Genomic DNA, 26,171 nt, shown 5'->3' with positions numbered 1-26,171 from the left:
TTAAGCCTGTTAGAATAAAGTGGAGAGGAACACTACCCTCATTAAAGAGCTGTCTCACTTGCCAGGAAACTTGCATCTTTATAGCAGAGCAGAAATCTTTCTTGGTGCCCGGAAGCCCTTGACTGTATCAACCCCTGTGTCCTAGCTGTCAAGAAAGAGATTATTCATGTATTCTTTGCATTTTAGAAAGGATTTTTGTTTTTAGGAAAAATATTTTTAGCTGATGTTACCAGCTGAGGGCCTGGGGTAGAATGGGAGGCTCGTGGAAATATTTGCTGGACTAGTAAATCTGTTTTGGAGATATGCACCACTTAAGCCTAAGAATATACTCCCTGCTATCCAACATTCTCTTAACTTAACCTCTCTATTAATTATTTTCTTGACCAGGCAGCTTATATTTGATGTTGATAAAGTTAGTTTTGCAAAACACTGAAGTGTTATTTTCCTCTATGAAAGAAAGGAGGCATTTTTTTTCAGCATAGTTTGATGTTAAGGGAATTTGGAATTTTACAATGAGAAGTATATGCATGGAGGGGCTGTACATCTAAGGAAGAAGAGCTGAAATCTCTCTTCATGGCTCTGCAAACCGCAGAGTTACATCTCCACTGGTGACTTCCTAAATTCAGTGCCTGTGGAACATCTGAAGAGACAAGTGTTCCTGCAGCTGAGACAGGTCTGGCTTTAGCAGCTGTGGGCTTTGTGGGCATGTACATGCAGGGGTTGTGCCAGGCCAGAGCCTGAGCTGCCTCAATAGCTCCCACAGCAGGGCCAGGTGCCTGACTACTGCAGTCCTGGAACCTGACCTCAGTAGATCTGCACTGGTGGCCTGGTGAAAACAACACCTGTGAGTCGCCAGGAACATCTGCCAGCATACCCAAGGTTAAGGTGGGACTGACAGCAGTGCCAACAGCAGTGTACTTTATGAACCTGCACAAAGCATGAAAGGGGACACAACAGAGCACACTCACAGGTGAACAACCCCAGAAGAGGAATACTCAGAGGATTCTCTCCCAGCGGGAGTACTTCAATCCTGCCTACCTCGCATCACAGATCAGAAACACAGCTAAGAAACATATCTCAGGGCCTCTACTTCAACAACTAGGGAACACACCATACTCCTGACAGGGCAGTGACAACCACAGAGCAAAGAGGAGGCCCAGCTCAATATCCAGCTCACCCACCAGAGGACAGAAACCAGAAGCAAGAGGAACTGTGATCCTGCAGGCTGCGGAAAGGAGACCATAAACTCAATAAGTTAGAAAAAATGAGATGACAGAGAAATCAGTTGCAGATGAAGGAGCAAGATTAAAACCTACAGAACAACTAAATGAAGAGGAGATAGGCAATCGACCTGAAAAAGAATTCAGAATAATGATAGTAAAGATGATCCAAGATCTCGGAAAAAGAATGGAGGCATGGACTGAGAAGATGCAACGAATGTTTAATGAAGACCTAGAAGAACTAAAGAACAAACAAACAGAGATGAACAATACAGTAGCTGAAATGAAAAATACTCTAGAAGGAATCAATAGCAGAATAACTGAGGCAGAAGAATGGATAAGTGAGCTGGAAGACAAAATGGTGGAAACCACTGCCATGGAACAGAATAAAGAAAAAAGAATGAAAAGAAATGAGGACAGTCTCAGAGACCTCTGCGACAACATCAAACACAAGAACATTTGAATTACAGCAGTCCCAGAAGAAGAAGAGAAAGAGAAAGGGCCTGGGAAAATATTTTGAAAAGATTATAGTCGAAAACTTCCCTAATGTGGAAAAAGAAATAGTCACCCAAGTCCAGGAAGCACAGAGAGTCCCATACAGGATAAACCCAAGTAGGAACATGCCGAGACACATATTCATCAAACTAACAAAAATTAAATGCAAAGAAAAAATATTAAAAACAACAAGGGAAAGCAACAGATCACATACAAGGGAATCCCCATAAGGTTATCAGATGACTTTTCAGCACAAACTCTGCAAGCCGGGAAGGAGTGTCATGATATGTTTAATGTAATGAAAGGGAAAAACATACAACGAAGAATACTCTACACAGCAAGGTTCTCATTCAGATTCAATGGAGAAATCAAAAGCTTTACAGACAAGCAAAAGCTAAGAGAATTCAGCACCACCAAACCAGCCCTACAACAAATGCTAAAGGAAGTTCTCTAGGCAGGGAAAAAAAAACCTCAAAGAGACCACAACTAGAAACAAGAAAATCACAAATGGGAAAGCTAACTGGTAAAGGCAAACATACAGTCAAGGCAGGAAATCATCCATAAAAAATATAATATTCCAATCAGCAACAGTGAGAAGGGAAGTTGGAAATGGGAATTGCATTTGAAATGAAGAGACCAGCAACTTAAACCAACCTTGTATATATATAGACTGCTTTATCAAAACCTCATGGAAAACACAAACCAAAAAACTGCAATAGATACACACACAAAAAAGAAAAAGCAGCCCAAACACAACACTAAACATGGTCATCAGATCACAAGTGAAGAGAACAAAAGAGGAAAGGAAGAAAAAACACCTACAAAAACAAACCCAAAACAATTAAGAAATTGGCAATAGAACTACATATCAATAATTACCTTAAATGTAAAAGGATTAAATGCTCAAACCAAAAGACTTAGACTGACTGAATGGATACAAAAACAAGGCCATATATAGGCTGTCTACAATAAACCCACTTCAGACCTAGGGATACATACAGACTGAAAATGAAGGGATGGAAAAAGATATTCCATGCAAATGGAAATCAAAAGTAAGCCAGAGTAGCAATATTCATATCAGACAAAATAGACTTTATAATAAAGACTGGGGTCTTCCCTGGTGGTGCAGTGGTTGGGGGTCTGCCTGCCAATGCAGGGGACGAGGGTTCGTGCCCCGGTCCAGGAGGATCCCACATGCCATGGAGCAGCTGGGCCCGTGGGCCATAGCCACTGGGCCTGTGCCTCCAGAGCCTGTGCTCCGCAATGGGAGAGGCCACAACAGTGAGAGGCCCGTGTACCGCAAAATAAAATAAAATAAAATAAAGACTGTTACAAGAGACAAGGAAGTCACTACATAATGATCAAGGGATCAATCCAAGAAGAAGATAGGAAATTGTAAATACTTATGTATGCAACATAGGAGCACCTCAATATATAAGGCAAATGCTAACAGCTGCAAAAGGGGAAATCAACAGTAACACAATAACAGAGGGGGACTTTAACACCCCACTTACACCAATGGACAGATCATCCAGACAGAAAATTAATAAGGAAACACAGCCTTAAATGACACATTAGACCAAATAGACTTAATTGATATTTACAGGGCATTCCATTTGAAAGCATCAGACTACATTTTCTTCTCAAGTGTACATGGAACATTCTCCAGGATAGATCACATCTTGGGTCACAGATCAAGCCTTGATAAATTTAAGAAAATTTGAAATCATATCAAGCACCTTGTCTGACCACAACACTATGAGGTTAGAACTCAATTACAGGAAACAATCTATAAAAAGCACAAACACATGGAGGCTAACCAATATATTATTAAATAACCAATGGGTCACTGAGGAAGTCAAAGAGGAAATCAAAAAACACGTAGAGACAAGTGACAATGAAAATATCGATCCTAGATCTATGCGACACAGCAAAAACAGTTCTAAGAGGGAAGTTTATAGCAATACAATCTTACCTTAAGAAACAAGAAATATCTCAAATAAACGACCTAACCTTATACCTAAAGCTACTAGAAAAAGAAGAACAGAGAGAACCCAAAGGTAGTACAAGGAAAGAAATCATAAAGATCAGAAAAGTTAGTAGAAGGAAAGAAATCATAAAGATCAGAGCAGAAATAAATGAAACAGAGACAAAGAAAACAGTAGCAAAGATCAATGAAACTGAAAGCTGGTTCTTTGAGAAGATAAAGAAAATTGATAAACCTTTAGCGAGACTCATTAAGAAAAAAAGAGAGTGGTCTCAAATCAATAAAATTAGAAATGAAAAAGGAGAAATTACAATGGATACCACAGAAATACAAAGATCATAAGAGACTACTACAAGCAACTATACACTGATAAATGGGCAACCTAGGAGAAATGGACAAATTCCTAAAAAGGAACAACCTTCCAAGACTGAACCAGAAAGAAATAGAAAATATGAACAGACCAGTCACAAATACTCCAATTGAAAGTGTGATTTAAAAACGTTCAACAGACAAAAGCCCAGAACCAGACGGCTCCACAGGCAAATTCTATCAAACATTTAGAGAAGAGTTAACACCTACCCTTCTGAAACTCTTCCAAATATTGCAGAAGCAGAAACACTCCCAAGCTCATTCTACAAGGCCACCATCACCCTGATACCAAAAACAGACAAAGATATCACAAAAAAAGAAAATAACAGGCCGATATCATGGATGAACATAGATGCAAAAATCCTCAACAAAATACTAGCAAACAGAATCCAACAACACATTTAAAGGATCATACACCATGATCAAGTGGGATTTATCCCAGGGATGCAAGTATTCTTCAATATATGCAAATCAATGTGATACACTACATTAACAAACTGAAGAATAAAAACCATATAATCATCTTAATAGATGCAGAAAAAGCTTTTGACAACTTTCAACACCGATTTATGATTAAAACTCTCCAGAAAGTGGGCATAGAGGGAACCTACATCAACATAATAAAGGCCATATGTGACAACCCTACAGCTAACATCATACCCAATGGTGAAAAGCTGAAAGTATTTCCTCTAAGATCAGGAACAAGACAAGGATGTCCACTCACCACTTTTATTTGGCATAGTTTTGGAAGTCCTAGCCATGGCTATCAGAGAACAGAAAGAAATAAAAGGAATCCAAACTGGAAAATAAGAACTAAAACTGTCACTGTTTGCAGATGACATGATACTATACATAGAAAATCTTAAAGATGCTACCAGAAAAATACTATAGCTCATCAAGGAATTTGGTAAAGTTGCAGGATACAAAATTTATACACAGAAATCTCTTGCAGTAGTATATACTAACAACAAAAGATCAGAAAGAGAAATTAAGGAAACAATCCCATTTACCATCACATCAATAAGAATAAAATACCTAGGAATAAACCTACCTAAGGAGGCAAAAGAACTGTACTCAGAAAACTATTAGATACTGATGAAAGAAATCAAAGATGATACAAACAGATGGAGAGATATACCATGTTCTTGGATTGGAAGAATCAATAATGTGGAAATGACTATATTACCCAAAGCAATCTACAGATTCCACACAATCCGTATCAAATTACCAATGGCATTTTTCACAGAATTAGAACAAAAAAATTACAATTTGTTTGGACAAACAGAAGACCCTGAATAACCAAAGCAATCTTGAGAAAGAAGAATGGAGCTGGAGGAATCAGGCTCCCTGACTTCAGACTACACTACAAAGCTACAGTAAATAAAACAGTATGATACTGGCACAAAAACAGAAATATAGATCAATGGAAGAGGATAGAAAATCCAGAGATAAACCCACACACCTATGAACACCTAATCCATGACAAAGGAGGCAAGAATATACAATCGAGAAAAGACAGTCTCTTCAATAAGTGGTGCTGGGAAAACAAGACAGCTAGGTGCAAAAGAATGAAATTAGAACACTCCCTAACACCATATGCAAAAGTAAACTAAAAATGGATTAAAGACCTAAATGTAAGGCTGGATACTATAAAACGCTTAGAGGAAAACATAGCCAGAACACTCTTTGACGTAAATCACAGCAAGATCTTTTTTGATCCACATCCTAGAGTAATGAAACTAAAAACAAAAATAAAATATGGGGCCTAATTAAACTTCAAATTTTTACACAACAAAGGAAACCATAAACAAGATGAAAAGACAACCCTCAGAATGGGAGAAAATATTGGAAAATGAAGCAACCGACAAGGGATTAATCTCCAAAATATACAAGCAGCTCATGCAGCTCAACATCACACACAAAAAAACAACCCAATCAAACAATGGGCAGAAAATCTAAATAAACATTTCTCCAAAGAAGACATACAGATGGTCAAAAAACGTATGAAAAGATGCTCAAGATCACTCATTACTAGAGAAATACAAATCACAACTACGATGAGGTATTACCTCACATCAGTCAGAATGGCCTTCATCAAAAAATCTACAAATAATGAATGATGGAGAGGGTGTGGAGAAAAGGAAACCCTCTTGCACTGTTGGTGGGAATGTAAATTGGTACTGCCACTATGGAGAATAGTATGGAGGTTCCTCAAAAAACTAAAAATAGAACTACCATGTGACCCAGCAATCCCACGCCTGGACATATATGCAGAGAAAACCATAATTCAAAAAGATATATGCACCCCAACGTTTATTGCAGCACTATTTATAATAGCCATGATATGGAACAACCTGAATGTCCATCAATAGAGGAATGGATAATGAAGATGTGGTACATATATACGATGGAATATTACTCAGCCATAAAAAGGAATGAAATAATGCCATTTGCAGTGACGTGGATTGACCTAGAGATTGTCATACAGAGTGAAGTAAGTCAGAAAGAGAAAGACAAATATCGCATAATGTGGCTTATATGTGGAATCTAAAAAAATGGTACAGATGAACTTATTTGCAAAGCAGAAATAGAGTCACAGATGTAGAAATCAAACTTATGGTTACCAAGGGGGGGTGAGGGGAGTGGGATGAATTGTGAGATTGGGATTGACATACACTACTATATATAAAATGGACAACCTACTGTAATGATAACCTACTGTATAGCACAGGGAACTCTACTCAGTGCTCTGTGGTGACCTAAATGGGAAAGGAATCTGAAAAAGAGTGGATATATGTGTATATATAACTGATTCACTTTGCTGTACAGCAGAAACTGACACAACATTGTAAAGCAGCTATACTCCAATAAAATTTTTTTAAATTAATATAATCATTATCACCAATAATTAACACCCGTTTATTGATCACAAAATACATGTGTTAACGTCTAGCAAACTGATATAGAAAACCCTTGTAAAAACAAAAGTATATGCATAGTGTAAATTCTTTTTACTAACATGAATTTTTTGTTTACTGGAATACTATATCAATAATCTATAATGGGGAGAGTTCTATATTATTTTACTAGTGGCAGGGCTAAGAAATATTTTTATTTAACAAAATATGGAAAACTTTCAAGGACAGTTTCACTTATTCAGCAAAAGATAAGTAGACCTCATTTTTGGTCCTGAGGATATAATATAATCCTGAAGACATGAACTTTTTCCTGAAGATTCAGACTAAAATCTTTCCTCTGTGTGCTGGATCTAGGGGCAGAGTATAAGGTTGGAACTCAAGAAGCCTAATTTCCAGAACTAGTTCTCCGTTTAAAGATTTTTGACCTTTAGCAAGTCACATCATATGACTGCATTTGCTTATGTATAAAATGAGAATGCAGCTGATTCACAAAACTTTATTCTTTCAATCATTTATTAATTCACCATCCAGAAATCATTATGCTACGTACTGAGGAAACAATAGCGAGTACAGCACCTCTTTTGTTCAATAGTCTACAACAGAGTTGGGAATTTACCTGTGATAAGATGCCCCACATTTCTTAGGGAAATTACCAATCATCATTTTAATTTAACCTAATTTTTTCCTCCTCTATTTTTTTGTATACTCTAACAGTACTTGAACTTATTTTTAAATGAGGTTTAATTATAAACTGAAGAATTGTAAATGGATATTAAATGATATATTGTTGTTGAGATAAGTGAAATTTCAATTATTCAAACAATCTAGTTAAGACTATTTAAGTCTACATTAAGAACTACTTAAGCAAGGTAAAAGAGCTTGAGTTTCCTGATTTGTTAAAAATGGAAGAAAATAGTTTCCACCAGGCTTACCTCCTGGGGATATTGTGAAGATTAGTACAGTCTATGTATGAGAATACAACTTGTATAATATAAATCCTCAGATGTAAAGTATCATTCTGAAACCTGGTCCTTTGAGCGAGTTCTCTAAAATAACTCAACTCTAAAAACTTTTGTACAGGATTCAAGTCCAAGTTCTGCCACTTATTCATTTTGTGAGTTTTGAGATTCAATTTCATTTTTATGTAAAACAAGAAAAAATCACATAGATACTGTGAGAATTAAATAATATTCATGTGAAAGTTATTTAGAAACTGTGACTCACTGTAAAATGTAGGTCAGTATTATGTTTAAAAAGATAAATGGCCAGTTTTATACCTCTTTACTTTTCTACCACATGATGCTTTCTTTTCTTCACAGTACTGGCATATATATTCACAGTAAACTGCCTAAAGTAACAGGTACCATTTACTGAGAACGGTTCTATGTGCCAGGAACTTTTTGAAGTACTTAACAAGTATTGCCTCATTTAACCCCTATACAACCACATAGTATATGCATTATTATTATTTTCATTTCAGCTTATAGGGATTGTAACCTCTCTGAGGCTCAGATAGGCTATATTCCCCAAGGTATGTGCCAGAATCATCATTTGAACTTGGCACACTGAATAAGAGTCTCTGTTCCCAGTCATTACATTAAATTGTCTAAGAGTAACATAAAAGAATGCCATTTGTTTATCCATTCATCAACCCATTCTATATTTCTCTGAATATGTATTTTCCAATTCTCTCAAAGTTAATAAATATAATCTAATTCCATAAACAAAAAATCATTTTTAACTAAACAAAATTATTTTATGAATTTTTATATGTAAAAATAAACAAGAATTGCTGAGAAAATTCTGGGAAAAAAAGAGTAAATATAGGTGAAGAGTTGCCCTATCAGATATTAAAGTACATATAAAGCTTCATTAATTTAACCAGTATGGTGATAATGCATGAACAGCCAGATAAAACAGAGTAGAAAGGTGACTGAGTCTCAAACACATTGGAGAACTTAGCATATGATAATTTTATCATTTTAAGTTAGTGTTGGAAAAGATGGGTTACTCAATAAATGGAGGTAGATATAACAGGAAAACATCTAGAAAATAATACTGGAGTCTCATTCCACAACTTACATAAATAAACTTCAGGTACATCTAAATTTTACACAACAAACATATTATGAAACCACTAGAAGAGTTTGATTTAATCTAATCTATCCATATAAAGAGTGATTTTATAAAATCGACAATAATTGATATTATTCTCGCAAGAGCATATTCTGAAGTATTGAGAATTGTAAGATAGTGGTCCAGGTTCATTCTTTTATATGTTGCTGTCCAGTTTTCCCAACACCATTTATTGAAGAGACTGTCCTTTCCCCATTGTATATTCTTGGCTCCTTTGTTGTAAATTTCTTGAGCATATATGTGTGGGTTCTTTGCTGGGTTCTATTCTGTTCCATTGATAAATGCATTTGTTTTTATGCCAATACCATACTGTTTTAATTACTGTAGCTCTGTAATATAGTTTGAAATCAGGAAGCATGCTGCCTTCAGCTTGGTTTTTCTTTCTCAAGATTGGTTTGGCTATTCAGTGTTTTTATATGGTTCCATACAAATTTTATAATTATTTGTTCTATTTCTGTGAAAAATGCTATTAGAATTTTGATAGGAATTGCATTGAATCTATAGATCGCTTTAGGTACTATGAGCATTTTAACAATATTAATTCTTCCAATCCATGTACACAAAACATCTTTCCATTTGTTTGTGTCTTCTTCAATTGCTTTCATCACTGTCTCATTGTTTTCAGTGTATGGGTGTTTCACCTCCTTGGTTAAGCTTATTCCTAGATATTTTATTTTTTTGATGCAATTGTAAGTGTTATTGTTTTCTTAATTTCTCTTTCTGATAGTTTGCTATTAGTGTATAGAAATGCAACAAATTTCTCTATGTTGATGGTGTAGCACTTGTTATTGATTTCATATGCTAAACTTAATTTTCCTTTGAGAAATCCACATTGTGTAAACTTGGTTTCAATCTTCCCTGCACCTGTAATTGAAGCATGAGAAATATTAATGGGTAATCCATAGAGGAATCTTTTCAAGTGATTGCCACACACTAAAGGGCTGCAGATATTTCCTCCTAAAGTGCTATCTTTTCTTATATTTTTCAAAAGGAATAAACACTTCCACTTCTCAAGTACTGTAGCAAACTAGAAAGGAATACACAGAAACTTTTCTAGGCTTTTCAAAAGAATTCCTATCCACTGCCACTTAGGGAGAAGATTTAATCAAAGCAAGTGACATTTGTGATCAATGCAAAGCTTAGAGGTAGGTGGTACACCTGATTGCAGGTTGTATCCTCGGTGGGGTAGAATTTAGAGAGAGGGAATGAACAGCTATTAGTTTTCTTTACACTTCACTGCTTCAATTAGAAGTATTTCATGATAATATTATTCATATCTGTTATAAATTTTAGGTGTTTTTTGACTTTGTTTTGATTTTAGTTATTTTCCTTTAAGACAATGGGGTTTTGAAATACCCAGTTGGATAAATTTTCATTAAATCCCGATGAATTAAACTATTTATATAATTTCAGATGTATAATAAGCAGATATGTTCTAATGGTGTTCTTTGATTTATCAGCCAAAATACAAACTTTTCTCCAAATATCTTAATGAAAAATACTTGGTAAAAAATTAGGAACTTCTATGTAAAAGTGCTTACAATATTTATTTTTCTTTGTTGGGGAAATATTGTGTTATACATGACAGAAACTTAAAAATATAATTTCATGGCTTTTGACTTTAATTTCCCTAAAAAATCTACTACTAAAATGTTGGTTTTATACCTGGATGATAATCTACATTTTTAAAAAATATATATTTATTTATTTTTGGCTGCGTTGGGTCTTTATTGCCATGTGCAGGTTTTCTATAGTTGCGGCAAGTGGGGGCTACTCTTCGTTGTGGTGCACAGGCTTCTCATTGCAGTGGCTTCTCTTGTTGTGGAGCACAGGCTCAAGGCGCATGGGCTTCAGTAGTTGTGGCACATGGGCTTAGTTGTTCCGCGGCATGTGGGATCTTCCTGGACCAGGGATCGAAACAATGTCCCCTGCATTGGCAGGCGGATTCTTAACCATTGTGCCATCCAGGGAAGTCCCGATAATATACATTTTTAAAAGAAAGTAGAATACACAAGGTATGTATTTTTAAAATATGGATATACTTTAAAAGGTATATATGGTTTTATGATTAATAATATGATAAATTATTGGATAAAACTGCCTGGAAATAAGTGGTAATGTGTCATGGAGATGTAGAAATGAGAGAAGGACACAGATAGGTGAGCCATACTGCATTGTATATAAGTTTGTACATCTACATAATGTATTACTATTTGAAGTATAAGCCATATGGATAATACTAAGTATTTTTTATTGCAACATAGTAAGCAAAGTACATAGAGATAAAGAAATTGGTTATGGGGAAAATTAGACAGAAAAATTCTAGTTTATTCTCAAGGTCAGTATTTTGGCAGATTCTCAGTTACCCTGACATTTACCACTGCTGATATTGCACAATAAGTGCTCTCTTAGAAAAATATATACATTTTATGTTACTTTATTTGCTACAGCTGGATAGTAAAGGAAGACAACGGTTAAGAAAAAAACTCAGATTAATATCATAACATGTGATGTAAATATTAAAACACAGAAAATATGATATCAAATTCTTGATTCACCTTATTTAAATGGATATTCTCCAAGAGTAAGGGCTTTATAGGCTAAATCTGAAAAATTTGAAAATAACTGTTTTTTTTCCCTCCTATGGTTGAGATGTTTTAACATTAGTTAAATGTCATCACAGGAAAATTGCCATTTGCATCTCTTGTTAAATTAATACATAGAAAAAAACAAGCAACTTTAGGTCACTTGGAAACTGATTTTATCCTTAATGTAATTTACCTTAACTATAAATCTTGATAAAATCTACAGCTGTCTTAAATAAAAATTCTTTATTAATTAAAAGAAGTAAAATGAGAGTCAGATATAAATGTCTGGAAATGAGTTCTACATTCAATTTTACACTGAATTTGATTTTAATTTAAAAATGTTAAAGAAAAGATAATATTGACTTGCAATATAAACAAAGTCCTGTTACTGGTTTGGGATATATATATATATATATATATATATATATATATGTATATATATCCCAGGTCACAAATTTCCTTCATAAGATCATAAAGCAAAACTGCCCACAATCTTGGAATATCCTCATTTCCACAAATCTGATGAATTTTTCAGTTTTTTTTTTAAGTAAAAAATGAGAGAGAAAGAGCACCATGTACAGGATGGAAGCTTTTTGCCAGTTTCTTGACTGTGGCAAGATTTTAATCTGCTGCCTTAAAGAACAGCAGTAAGGCAAGGGGTTCATGAAATTTTAGGTTCTGATCAGATCTACCATTCTAGAATAGGTCTTTTAAAAACTGCAAATGTATTTTAAATCAGCTTGTGAGTTGAACACTATATATTAAAATCTGACTTTTCATATGCCAACATGTGGTATATTACATAAAGAGAGAAGGTTTCAAGTTTTGCTGTATAATTATTATGACTTTAATAGATAGCTTTAATAATAATTTTCATTTATAGTATTTTAGCTAAGGTTTTAATAGGTAGCCAAAATCTGTGACTATATCTGACAATAAGTAAAATAAAATACACAAAGTTCAGTTTCTTTTTCTATGCACTAAATTATTCTCACACTGGAATGTAAGCATTAATACAATAATGCTCAGAAAAGAGGATAATGTTAGAAGAGCATTCTCTCCTAGAAATTTGTAAAAGTATTATAATTTTAATTTTCAATTTGAATTTTATAGCTATGTACTGAATAGTACATATTTCCTGAAGGAGAGCTTTGGCAAGAATATTAACCAATTACCACCAAAAACAACAGAATTAACCTTAACCAAGGCTTTGGGGATTGTGTGACATTAATTGATATTTTATATTTTTCTACTATCTGAAGATACTGTTATTTAAAGTGCAGGGATTCTGAAGTTAAAGAGGCATTATTATTTCAATATACATATTTAAGTAGACATATTTAAAACCAATGGGTACATAGCATACAGGATCTTAAAACTCAGAAAACTTACTGTAAGTTAAGGATACCTTTGGTCCAGTTATGAGGTATACAAAGTGCTTTGAAATTGTAAAATTCATCATATAGGAAAGAGTATATTACTGTGCTTGCTAACTCTTTTGGAAAGACTGGTTCTACATATGGGACTTAAATGTTAGTCCTACAAATTGCCTCCTAGAGTTTAATAAGCCGCTTGCAGCCATAGAATTTTAATACTGATTTTCAGGTTCAACATTCCAATTTTAATGATGAGCACATATTTCTAGAGGTATTACCTTATTTCTCCAAACTAATATTTAGTCTCTTGACCTGGTACTGGCTAGAACCACTGGTATTATTTTCAAACTATTTATATACTTAGGCAGGACAAATGTAAAGTTTGAGTGAGGGCAGTTACTCTTAAATTATCTGAAAGTTTCATATTAGCTTCAATTTTATATGTGCTAGATTCTAAATAACATAGACCTGTAATTTAGTTCTGGCTGTTCTTCAGAGAATTTAATCTACAGGGCTTGAAACTGAACACACTTCCTGAGGATTGTGGGAAAAGAGAAATGGAAGCAATGTTTCTCAATAGTTGTAAAGATCTTTTCAGTGATTTGACTAAAATGTCTTAAGCTTTTCTTTATTCTTGTTCATGTATATGTGGGGCCTCCGTCAACAACTGCTATCCTTTTATTAGTAGTATGCTGGCTTGGAGTTGTTTATGGAGTTATTTTTCCCAACAGTCATGAGGAGTTCATACTCTTGTAACCAATACTCTTTTAACTCTCAAGTCCAATCTGTTAATATCAAAGATGTATTCTCTAGGAGACGGCATATAATTAAATGGCCCATCCAGGGTAAGATGCATATCTTTGACCTAAGTAGTCATACTAAAATATGAAAAGAACATGATTACTTGAAATAACTGTATTCCAATCCATACCAGACCATATTTAAATTTTAGATTAAAAAAGAAATTAAGAGAAGAGCTGTCTTTATTGTGAAATTTTAAATTTTTGAGCAAAATTGGTGTTTTTTCTGAGATACTGATGGTAATATCAATAAGTGACTGTGAAAGAAATACAAGGACAAAGTGATTTATTATGAGAAGTCCATGTCATAAATGTCATTTTATACTATTTCTGCCCAGACAGAACACAATCTGAGAAAAAGAAATATGGACATGAACTTTTAAAGGTCTTAATTTTTGAAATATTCTAGAAGAGTCACAGTCTCAGTTTGAATTGATATTTATACTTTGAAATTATAGAGTAATGAAGTAAAAATGGAATACTTATGCCTTACTCTCATCTGTTATATGGGGGCAAATACAAAAATATTCCCTCTTTCTTTTGTTCCCTCTGGGATTCAACTCAAAAATAAAAAGAAGCACTCAGATTAAATTTTCATTTCTTCCTAGAAAAATATTACATGAATATGAAGGAAAAGGAACTATAATCTATAATTACTGGACTTAATTTTACTAAAATTAAACAGGGGAAAATATTTTAAAAATACTTAAAGTAGTAGGAAAGAAATAAAAGACAAGAAACTAGGTGGGAAATACAGAGACAAATTATTCTGAAAAATAGTACGCAGACCATCACATCAGTTATTTAATGTGATTATGCCTAAAACATAACTGTTAGAAAATACTGCCCCCCCCAAAGAGTATCTTGCAACATGAGTAAGATGTTAGATAATGAGGGTCAAAATGATAAGATGATCATGTTACTGAAGTTCTGCTAGTTCTATGATTTTTTTTTATGTGGTGAAGACATTGTGCACTGCATTTAAAAAATATTTTATTTATTTATTTATTTTTATTTTTATTTTTTTTGTGATACGTGGACCTCTCACTGTTGTGGCCTCTCCCATTGCAGAGCACAGGCTCCGGACCCGCAGGCTCAGCGGCCATGGCTCACGGGCCCAGCCGCTCCACGACACGTGGGATCCTCCCGGACCGGGCACAAACCCACGTCCCCTGCATTGGCAGGCAGACTCTCAACCACCGTGCCACCAGGGAAGCCCTAAAATATTTTGTTTTACTGAAGTATAGTTGATTTACAATGTTGTGTTAATTTCTGCTGTACCACAAACTGATTCAGTTATACATATATATATATATACATTTTTTTCATATTATTTTCCAATACGGTTAATCACAGGATATTAAATATAGTTCCCTGTGCTATACAGTAGGATCTTGTTCTTTATCCATTCTAAATGTAATAGTTTTCATCCACTAACCCCAAACTCCCAGTCCCTCTTCTACCACCCTCCTTGGCAACCACAAGTCTGTTCTCTATGTCTGTGAGTCTGTTTCTGTTTTGTAGATAAGTTCATTTGTGTCATATTTTAGATTCCACACATAAGTGATATCATATGGTATCTGTCTTCCTCTTTCTGACTTTCCTCACTTAGTATGATAATTTCTAAGTCCATCCATGTTGCTGCAAATGGCATTATTTCATTCTTTTTATGGCTGAGTAGTATTCCATTGTATATATGTACCACATCTTCTTTATCCATTTATCTATCAATGGACATTTAAGTTGTTTCCATGTCTTGGCTACTGGAAATAGTGCTACTATGAACATTGGGGTGCATGTATCTTTTCAAATTATAGTTCTCTCCAGATATATGCCCAAGAGTGGGATTATGCACTTCATTTTTAATGAAATAAAATGAAATTATATATATATTTTAGGCTGAAATGACTAAATATATGTGAAAAAATATTTGTTTTCAAATACTGGACATCATGGTAAAATGTTAACCACACATAAGCTTTGTACACTTGTCAATAACAGAGGAAAAACATATTAGTGTTAAAAATAGAATTCATTTTCTATACCATATTTTAAAAACCTGATTGACTGTTGTTAAGTGAGTGTTTGTAGGTAAGTGTCCATGTCATAATTGGAATAAACAGTAATTGCCATATCAGTATGTCTCGCTTATCCTTGGAAAAACTTCTCAGACTTGCACTAGGTACTCATCAATTAGAGAGAGGAAAATGGAATAGATGACTTTAAGATTACTTTCAAATGCACAAATTTATTAGAATATCTCACTCATTGAATCACATAATGATAGTCAGAAAAAAACTAAAAGAAAAAAATAATCCTAGTAAAATATCACTATGATAATTTTTATAGGTTTTCTTATTTAATGTGAATTATTCAAAAATAGGTTTTATCATGTCACCCAATAAGTTGCACAAGGGTTTTAATGTAACTTCATCTCTTAATCAGACACCAGATGAGGGTGAGGAGGTGTGGAGAAGGGAAGGAGGGAGGGATAGATAAATGGATATTACAGAATTATAGCACATACTAAGAAAGGTGCCATTCCTGTGATAAATGAAACTTCTGAGAGACTATATAGTACATCAGAGGCATTCTGTTCAATAAAGGACAAAGATAGCTAGAGCTGCAGGAATACAATCCACTGGGACTCCTACAGCGAAATTTCAGAAGTTTCACGTGGTGTAATTAAGAATACTCTGCAAAAGGTAACAAAAAGTCTTTCTGTAAGGAAGTAAGAATATCCCAAACTGATATTGTACATGGCCAGTGGCTTATAGAAGATAAAAGGAGAGTAAAATTAAAAATTGATAAAAAGAAAAAAACAGGAAAAAAGTAGGAGTCAAGCATCAAATCATATTATATTAAAATGTCATAACTAGGTTGTTTCCCTTCTCTTTACACAAATGCTGGATAAATTATATGAAACAGTACCTTCCTTTTAGCCTTTAGCTGCTCATGATACTTGTCACAGGTGTCCCCTGGGATCTCTCCTCCCCAGAGAGTGATTCCAACAATGGTGTATGTGATACCCATGATGAGCAATGGGAAACAGTACACCAGTATAATAACAATAATATGGTAACTGTAAGAAATAAGAAAAATATATGCTGAAGAGCGTATTGGAATGAAATAGTAAGACTTTGAATTCATTCCATTTTAAGTCATAATTGAACATGCCAAAGATTATTCCCACATTTTCTCTAAGTCCTCATTTCACAAATCCATCACAATACTATGCTATTGTCACTTACAATCGTCCAAATGCTACCAGTTGATCTTTGTCAATCTTTACTTCGTGTATGAAAACTATAGCTGAACTGTAGTGCTCATTTAAACTACACACGTTCTCCCTTGCATAGAAGCTCAGGATGAATGCCTTTTCTCTGCTTGGTAGTCATTGAGCTAATCTAATTAAATGTATAATCGGAGGAAAAGAGATGGGACAGATTAAACTGATCAATTGACATATTTTATCCTATGTAAAACTATTACATATATCCTACAACATCATATTTGAAATAAATCATTATTCATCCAAATGAAGAAAATGTGACTAGATACTCTGAGTCACACTGGTATTTTTCCAAAGTCATGGTACATTTGATTGCATCATTAAATTTGGTAAATAGTATACAGTTGTGTTAGTCACATCAAAATTATTATACTATAAATTATAACTAAATTTTGGGATTTCATAGCTTTCAATAAAAATTATAAGGATGCAATTAGGGAGGACTAGAAGGGCAACCAAATAACATAATAGCCAAATTAGAATTTGTATAAACTTTTGGGTGGCTTCTACTATCTTATGAAGGCTTTAAAGTAATTAAAGAGTTTGGTATGCTAGTCTTCTCAATCCCAGTTTTTTTTTTTTTATTTTGGTAAAGGGAATCTTAAATCTTCTTGACTTCTGTACCCTGATAGCTTATTAAGTATTAACTTAAAGTCAATGGGGGATTAAGTCAACAAATAATTTAATTTTATTATTTTGATTAAATTAATTTTGTTATCATACAACCTAAGAATTATTAATAGTATATAATGGATAGAATGCAGTCCTCAGTTTAATAACTGCTGCCTGCTTTTTCTTTAATAAGTACTTCTTAATGTTTTTCTTTAAAAATCTGGACTCTGAGTAGAGCAGAGTTTGATAAAATGGCTGCTTTAAAAGATGATCACTGTATTTGCATCATTTATTATTTTTAAAGGAAAAAATAGTTCACTAAATAAGAATTTTTTGAAATAAAATTTAAATGGTCAGCATAAAAAACAAAATGCAAACAATTGAACAATTATGTTTTTTTATTTGCTTTCCTTAAGGTGGGTTCAAATTATGAAATGTCAAATTCTATCATATAGCCTTCCTATTTCCTTTCTAACCTAATGCTTAAGTTTCTTTAATGCTAAAACAAAGGAACACAACCAAGAACCTACTAAAACTTCCTTTCCCTTCAGCCAGGCTTCTTAAAAGAGCAATCTGCACCTTTGGGTTTCAGTTCCTCCCTTCTGGCTCGTTTCTCAGTGGATAACAACCTGGCTTTCCTTTGCACTTTCATTTCCAGTGATCTTATCAGCTCCTCCAGAAACTCTCCAGAGCTATCCCACATAGAGGTCTTCACATTTTTCCAGTTAGAAACCTTTGTAACTTATACAAACGAATTGACTGTATCATATTGTAGTATAGTATTTTTACGTGTCTCTTTCCCAAGTAATGTGTGAGCCCTTGAGGGAAATGTCTATGGCTTATCTATATAATTGTTGCTCTCAACCTGTAGTTCATTAAGTGTTCAACACATTTAGTTGAAAATTGTAATAGAGCGTTAACTTACATGAAATGTTGTTTGGGACCTTCTGGCCATTGCACATAGCAAAGAGTACGGCCCGGCATGACTTTGGTTTTGGAGTAAAGACACTGAGGGAAGGCAAGTAGAAATGCTAGAATCCAAATGCCTCCAATGACAAGCTTGGTTGCAGTGGCAGACAGTCTGGGTTTCAAGGGATCAATAATGGCCATATACCTATATAAAAACAAACAAAATCATTTTGTTGGCTACCTTGTTAGTGGATTTTAAAATGAGTTTCAGAGGAGTTTCCAGGGCCAGGGTTATATCTCTTCTGGTAAACAAACTGAAAAAGATTTTGCTTGTATAAAGGCAGCATAGAATAATTATGGCATAGTCTTAGGAATCAGGCAGGTCAAGGTTCAAACCCTATCCTCTCACTTATTTAACTTTTTGAACTCCATTATTTTTAAAATAGAAATAAGAACACCCCTCTCTTAGTGGTGAAGTAACGATCCATAGAAATAATCTAAGTGAAAGGTATTGATTATTTGCTGCTGTGCCTAACACATTATCAGAACTCATATGTCTGCTGGATGGAATTGGAAAGATGCGTATTAAGTGCTTAAAAATATGAATTCTGTACCCCAAGACCTCCATTTTTCTTATGTATGTTTAACTTTTTAAAAAGAAAATTCTAGACAACTAATATGGATAATGTCTACATGATTGACAAAATGAGGAATCCCTCAGAAGGATATTGTCAAGATAGCCATTTAAAAGCATCCATAGACAAGTTCAGGGTTTAGATAAGGATGAATAAATCAAGTTTGACTGAGGCTATGCTTTTCTATTACCTCTAAAATTGAATTCATACTGTATCATATAAATCTCCATAGTATTTATCTATGTAACTATATATAACATAATTGTTATAGGAAAATATGTTTAAGGCTCTAAAATATTTACATAGGTGCAACTTTTTTTTTTTTTTTTTTTTTTTTTTTTTTTTTTTGCGGTACGCGGGCCTCTCACTGTTGTGGCCTCTCCCGTTGCGGAGCACAGGCTCCAGACGCGCAGGTTCAGCAGCCATGGCTCACGGGCCCAGCCGCTCCGAGGCATGTGGGATCCTCCTGGACTGGGGCACGAACTCGTGTCCCCTGCATCGGCAGGCGGACTCTCAACCACTGCGCCACCAGGGAAGCCCTAGAGTGCAACTTTTTGAGAAATTAGAAACTGTTTGAATATGGTAACAGAAGTCAAGCTTTATTCACTTGGTAAAATAGTAAGAATATGTCTGGGAGAATTAAATTCCAGTTTTAAATAGGATAAAATGGCTAATTGTGAAATTATGGCTAATACTCAGAGTAGAAAATAACATACATCAAATGAATTATATTTTGGCATTTCTGTCAATAAAACACATTATTTAATTGTATTATTTTTACTATTGGCCATTTTGTGTTTCTCAAATATATTTTTATGTATGAAAATTTTTCATAGGTAATATTTTTATCAAAGAATGAGTATTACTTAAACCAAAAAAATTAATCTTATGAATGTAACTATTTTTAAAAAAAGGATAATTCATTAACTTGTTTACTGCTCTTTGCTTTTGTAACTATTAGGCACAATTAGATCTTCAGTAGATATATTGGAACTTATCTACCTACTATTCATAATGTTAACTTTAGTTGTAATTTACTTAAAGGAAGTACTCTTAATTTATTATGTATGACAACTATTAGGCAAAAGTGAATGTTAGATATGAAAAAAATAATCATAAAATGGAACCTTGGTTTAGGAAAATAAAGTGAACCATACAAAGAAAATAAAATATACATGTTTGAAACTGAAAACTGTTTAAAATTCACCTCTCATGCTTATATTGGTAAAGATAATAATAGCAACATATATTGATTGATAAACATGACTAGACAACATTGCACACAATATATATACATATATATATATATTTAGTATCCAGAAAAGTTCAATAAATCAACTAATATTATCTCTATTTTACAGAAAAGAAAACTGAGGCTTAAAGATTAAGTAGATTGTTTAAAAATGTCCCAAATGGTAAGAATTGGAATTCTAAACCAGTTCTGCCAATCCTCAAAGTTTACGTAGGTACAGATTATGGCTTTGAATATAACCACTCGTGTAAGGAATTGTGGGGGAGAAAGAAAAATATATAAGGTAGATGCCTTGAAGAGAATCAGAAGTCGCATCTTGTCTCTAAATTCAAAAGCATTTATGTGCAATATTAAAGATGAATGTCAAATATATAAAGGCAGTAATTGTGATTGGTCATTTCTGTTCCCATTGCTATGGACTATAAATCACCATAGCATTTCTCTCATTACATTGAACTGTTGCTCTATGGTGTTTCCAGAGTCAGACATGGTACTTATCAATAAATTTTGTTTTACTGAACTGACTATTCCTCAATCTTATCATAATCTTTGCTTTTTCGCTTGCCTGGAAATTTATGAATGCTATTTGAATATTTAGACAGCTGATTTTTTGAGACTGTAATGAGAAGTTGAGTGATGTGAGCAGGTTTAGAGTCTTGTACAGCTACTACAGCATGGACAATTCAAAATAAACTACAAATTTCTTATTGATTTTTTTGGCAATTAATGTTAGAGAAATTATTTCCTGACAGGTAGAATATTGTTTTATTTGGATTGTATGGAAAAAGTCAATTTATGTTCTCACTAACTAACACTTTAGTGAAAGTAGAAATTTTGAAACTTCAAGCTGACATTTTTGTCATTTCTGGTCTGATCTATTATTCATTCATTCAGCCAACATTTCTTGGATGTCTACTGTAGTATCCCAGATACTGTAGTAATACAACAATGAGAAAAAATGACCTTCACAGAACTCACAGGCTAGTGAAGTAGATAGATACTAATCAAATAATCTCACCAATAAACATAAAATTACAAATATAATAAGTGTTACAAAGGCAATGCTTATGGCTGTGTGAGTGCATTTACTGGGGAAAACATTTAGATTGTGAATCAGTCTTCCCTAAGAAAAGCATTCTGGGTTGAAACTTGAAAGGGTGACTAGGCAAGGTAGCAGAAGGGTGAGCATTGCAAATATTTCTGGGGGAACAAACAACATGCGAAAAACTCCTGTGTTAATGGTGGGGTTTTATGGGTTGAATTGTGTCCCCCTAAAAAAGGTACATTGAAGTCCTAACACCCAATATCACAGAAGGTGACCTTATGTGGAAATAGAGTTTTATATAGGTAATCAAGTTAAAATGAGGTCATTATGATGGGCCCTAATTCAATATAAGATGTAAAGGAGAACTTTGGAAACAGAGAACCACACAGAGATTGCCACATGAAGATGGAGGATTAAGTGATGTATCTACAAGCCAAGGAATGCCAAAGACTGCCAGCAATCCATGAGAACTTAGGAAGGGGCAAGGCAGAATTTCCTCAGAGGTTTCAGACGGAGCATGGCCCTTGCCTACACCTTGATTTCAGACTTCTAGCTTCTAGAAATGTGAGACATAAATTTCTGTTGTTACTCAGTTTGTGCTAGTTTGTTACAGTAGCCCTAGGAAACCAATCTGATGGGTAAGTGTGGGTGCATTGTGCACTTGAGGAACTAAGGGCTAATGTAATTGAAATGCTGAAAGTGAAGGGGGAAAGTGATTTGAGACGAAGTTGTAGTTCAGGTTATAGAATTTTGTCCTTTGGAAAGTAATTGAGGTGATTCAATCAAGAGGGGAGAGTAATCAGATTTTAGTCTGGAGAATGGACTGAAGGAGCGAAAGAATGGAAGGAGGGAGATAAGTTACCTCATTATTGTTTTGGTTTGGGTGAGAGATGATTGCTGCTTGGAATAGAGTATTACCACTGGAGATTGAATTACATTAGTGATTGAGGAAAATAAAGAAATGTTGAAATATTGTAGAAAGGGAGAGCCAGTTGACCAAAGAGGTAACTAGAACTTCCAGGCACTGCTGAAGACCAATTTGAAATTGGTGATTAGGAATTCACTGTGGCATCAACGTTTCCTATTCTGTGACTCTCTCCTGGAATAATAATTTGCTCAACAGTAGGCATGAAGAAAATGGATCCTTAGGGTCAAATAAATACCCTCTGGACCTTGAGAAGAAATGATCAAACCCAGGATACAGTCTCTCTCAAATGAGTGTCAGTACTTTATTCTTCCTTTAAAGAAATATATATCTTTGATATGATCACACTAGATTTTCCTAGGTGTTTGTCTAAGCTTCTCATTACCATTCTTCCCCACCAAATAGATTCTCAAATACGTTAGAGTCTCCTTAGTCTGACTGTTTCACAAAGAATAGCTAAGATTAGATTCTTTACTCTTCCAATTAGCATATCACCTAAACAAGTTTTAAAGTCACTTTTTGTTGTCTTTCATAGAGGAAGAAATTCTCAGGAATATCCATCAGAAGCTCACATTATAATGCCATCTTTTATTAGTTTTCCTTTTCACTCTAATACAGGACCAATGTCCTTTACCATGTACTTCTTTTCCTGACATAATTGAAGGGGTCTTTTTCATCAAAAAGATGATGTCTTTTGCAAGACAGAATTTTTTGACATAACTTTACTACTCTCAGTAAGCCTTTCCATTTTGTAATTGTTCTTGGTACATGGTATAATTTTTCCTTTTGGTAACATTTTTATTAAGCTCTGTTTCTGGATCTTTGCATGCTTATATACATTTAAAATTTTTGGTCTAAAGAGAGAGTTCAGTCTTCAGATGTTTACTTTATTATATTAAGTAATATTTGCCTGAAATAATATAGATTTTACTGTTTTCAAGTTTGCGTCTGGCCACAGTAGACGTTGCTTTAGTCTGTAAATTCAGGATCCTATAATCTGAAGTAAGGAGATGAAGCCCTAGGAAGGAGCACTTGGTAAGAGATATGTATACAGCTGGAGACTTAGCCAATTTGCAGCAATCCTGAAAGGCAAGAATGGTAGATATATCCCAAAGGCACTCTCCTTCTTCCCATCCCCTCCAGAGGTCTCCCATTAGGAAAAGCCAAGAAGAGACCCAAGAGTGAGGGACCCTATTGATACAGTCAGTCTACAGAAGTAGTCAGCCTGGTGGGCAGGGGCAGAAAAAAAAGAGTGGAATAGGTAGTGAGTACATATGAACTGAAAAATGGACATTATCCAGCTCAGATAATAATTTCATGTTTTTCACATACTAGTTTCCTTGCTGAAGTGATTTTTCTTTTGCTTCATATGTTATTCTAAAGTTCTATGACGGGAAAACTTCTAACCATCTTTTAATTTCCACTCAGATTACACATTGATCACTGTAGATTCTTTCCCTCTCTCTGTGCAGAGTTAGTTTTTACTTCCTCAGTGCTGCAACAGCATTATGCTCATAATGATTTTAGCTCATTGGAGATACGATTTATTCTTCTCTATGTTCTGTAGCACCTAACAAAGTATCTATAGTAGTTAACATCATTGTTGAATAGTGACTGCAAATAGTTTTGAATATTTAGACAGATGGATGGGTGAATAATTGTTTACAAATAAAAACTTCAGCGTATACACAATTTTTAAAAGGAAGAGTTTTCTTAACTTTGCTAAATGGGAATAATAAACATGGTGTAGAGTATGATTATGAGGTTAAAATGACATTACATAAGACAATGTTTTCAAGAAGACTTAGGTAATATCAGGCACAGTAGACATTCAACCTAAATCACTCTAAAACTATATTGAATAAAATGAAATTAACACTTGAGAATTTTAAAAAAGTTGCTGTGGTAAGCTCGAGACAAAAATAAACAAAGATAACTTATTTAATGTGGTTCTTAGCTAGTTGTGATCAGAGTAGAAAGAAAAATAAGTTCACACCAAAATTCTGATCTAAGGATTAAAAAAACCCCAAAACTTCTTTTGATATTGTTATAACTTTTCAACAGAAACTGTTCCATCAAGGTAGTGCATTATAGGTTATTTCTCTTTCAAATCTCTCCTTTCAGAAGAATTTCTTGTATGGAGAGTACTAAGGTCTTCTATGTAACATCAGTCAGGGCAACTAGTGCTCAGTGTTTCAGTGATTAAATAGAAATGTTCAATGTTATACTTGGAGACTCTGTAAGTTCTTTGGGTGCACTAGGAATTAATTTCCTTCAATTTTGTTTTATATGGCCTATACCATATTAAACTACTTTTTGAAGTGGCCTGTGGCAGTTCCACTCTGTTATCCTTAAACTCAGAAAGATGATGTTGTCCATCAAGTAGAAGGAGTACCCAATCTTCAGGTATTTAAGTTGTGATGATGTAAATGCTTATTTAACTGTGCAAATGGAAGAAAGAAGGTATAGATAACCTCTAAACTGGGATAATAATATATTCTTGGATATATACTTAGATAATAAATATATTCATAGCATCTAGGAAAATGACTGCACATATTTGGCACCTGATACATATTTATTGTATGACTAAATTAGTGAATGAATGGAGGTGAGTTTTTAAATTGTTTTTCTGTCATTTTCTATCATTGAATAATTTGTGCTCAAATTACCTTAATAAGATATCATGAAAATATAATTAAAGAGAAAAATCAGATATGAAAAAAACAGCAAACAACAGCAACAATAACAACTACAAAACAAGAAAGAAAGAAAAGAAATAAAAGGCATCCAGATTCAACAGGAATACTGTCTTTATTACTGACAGTATTCAACAGGAATACTGTCTTTATTACAACAGGAATATTGTCTTTATTACTAATACTGTTTTTATTAGCAGATGAAATGATCTTCCTAAGGAATCCACAAAACCCCAAACCCATTAGAATTAATAAGTTCAGCAAGATCACAGAATACAAGTTCAATGAATTGTATTTCTATATACTAGTTATGAAGAATCTAAAAATGAACTTCAAAAAAGTCTATTCAGTAGCACCAAAAATAATTTAATAAATATAGGAAGAAATTTAATAAAAGAATTGAGACATACATTGAAAACTACAGTGCATTGTTAAAACAAATTAAAGAAAACCTCAATAAATGGAGAGACAGTCCATGATCATGGATTGGAAGACTCAATATTGTTAAGCTGACAATGCTTTCCAAGTTGACTGAAAAATTCAACAGAATCCTTATAAAACTTCCTATTCTAATTCCAGAATTTAAAAAACTGATCTTAAAAATAATTTGGAAGTACAGACCTTCTAGAATAGTCAAAAAAATTTGAATAATAAAAACAAAGTTGAAGGACTTATACTATCCATATTTCAAAATTTATTACAGGGCTACAGTAATCGAGACAGTGTAGTACTGGCATAAAAATAGACATATAGATCAGTGAGGCAAAAATATCAAGAGTCTGGAAATAAACACTTACATTTATGTTCAATTGATTTTTGACAACTGTGCCAAGGCAATTTAATGGGGGTAAATTGTATTTTTTCAACAAACAGTGCTAGGACAATTAGATATCCACATACAAAAAGATAAATT

General features: G+C 33.9%; 1 protein-coding gene across 1 annotated transcript in view; it reads right to left on the bottom strand.

Annotated features, from left to right (window-relative positions):
- The window catches only part of TACR3 (tachykinin receptor 3), a gene marked incomplete at both ends in the record, with an annotated part of 68,304 nt that overhangs the window by 23,392 nt on the left and 18,741 nt on the right, over positions 1 to 26,171 (bottom strand). The window contains 2 exons of the mRNA XM_079709502.1: positions 16,821 to 16,971; positions 18,719 to 18,907. Of these exons, the coding sequence (XP_079565628.1) occupies positions 16,821 to 16,971; positions 18,719 to 18,907 (340 nt within the window). The remainder of the gene's footprint in view (positions 1 to 16,820; positions 16,972 to 18,718; positions 18,908 to 26,171) is intronic.

Source organism: Hyperoodon ampullatus, assembly GCF_949752795.1.
Source record: "Hyperoodon ampullatus genome assembly, chromosome: 1".
Lineage (NCBI taxonomy): Eukaryota > Metazoa > Chordata > Mammalia > Artiodactyla > Ziphiidae > Hyperoodon > Hyperoodon ampullatus.
Note: the sequence above shows the minus strand (reverse complement) of the source record. Positions and strands in the feature narration are given on the sequence as shown.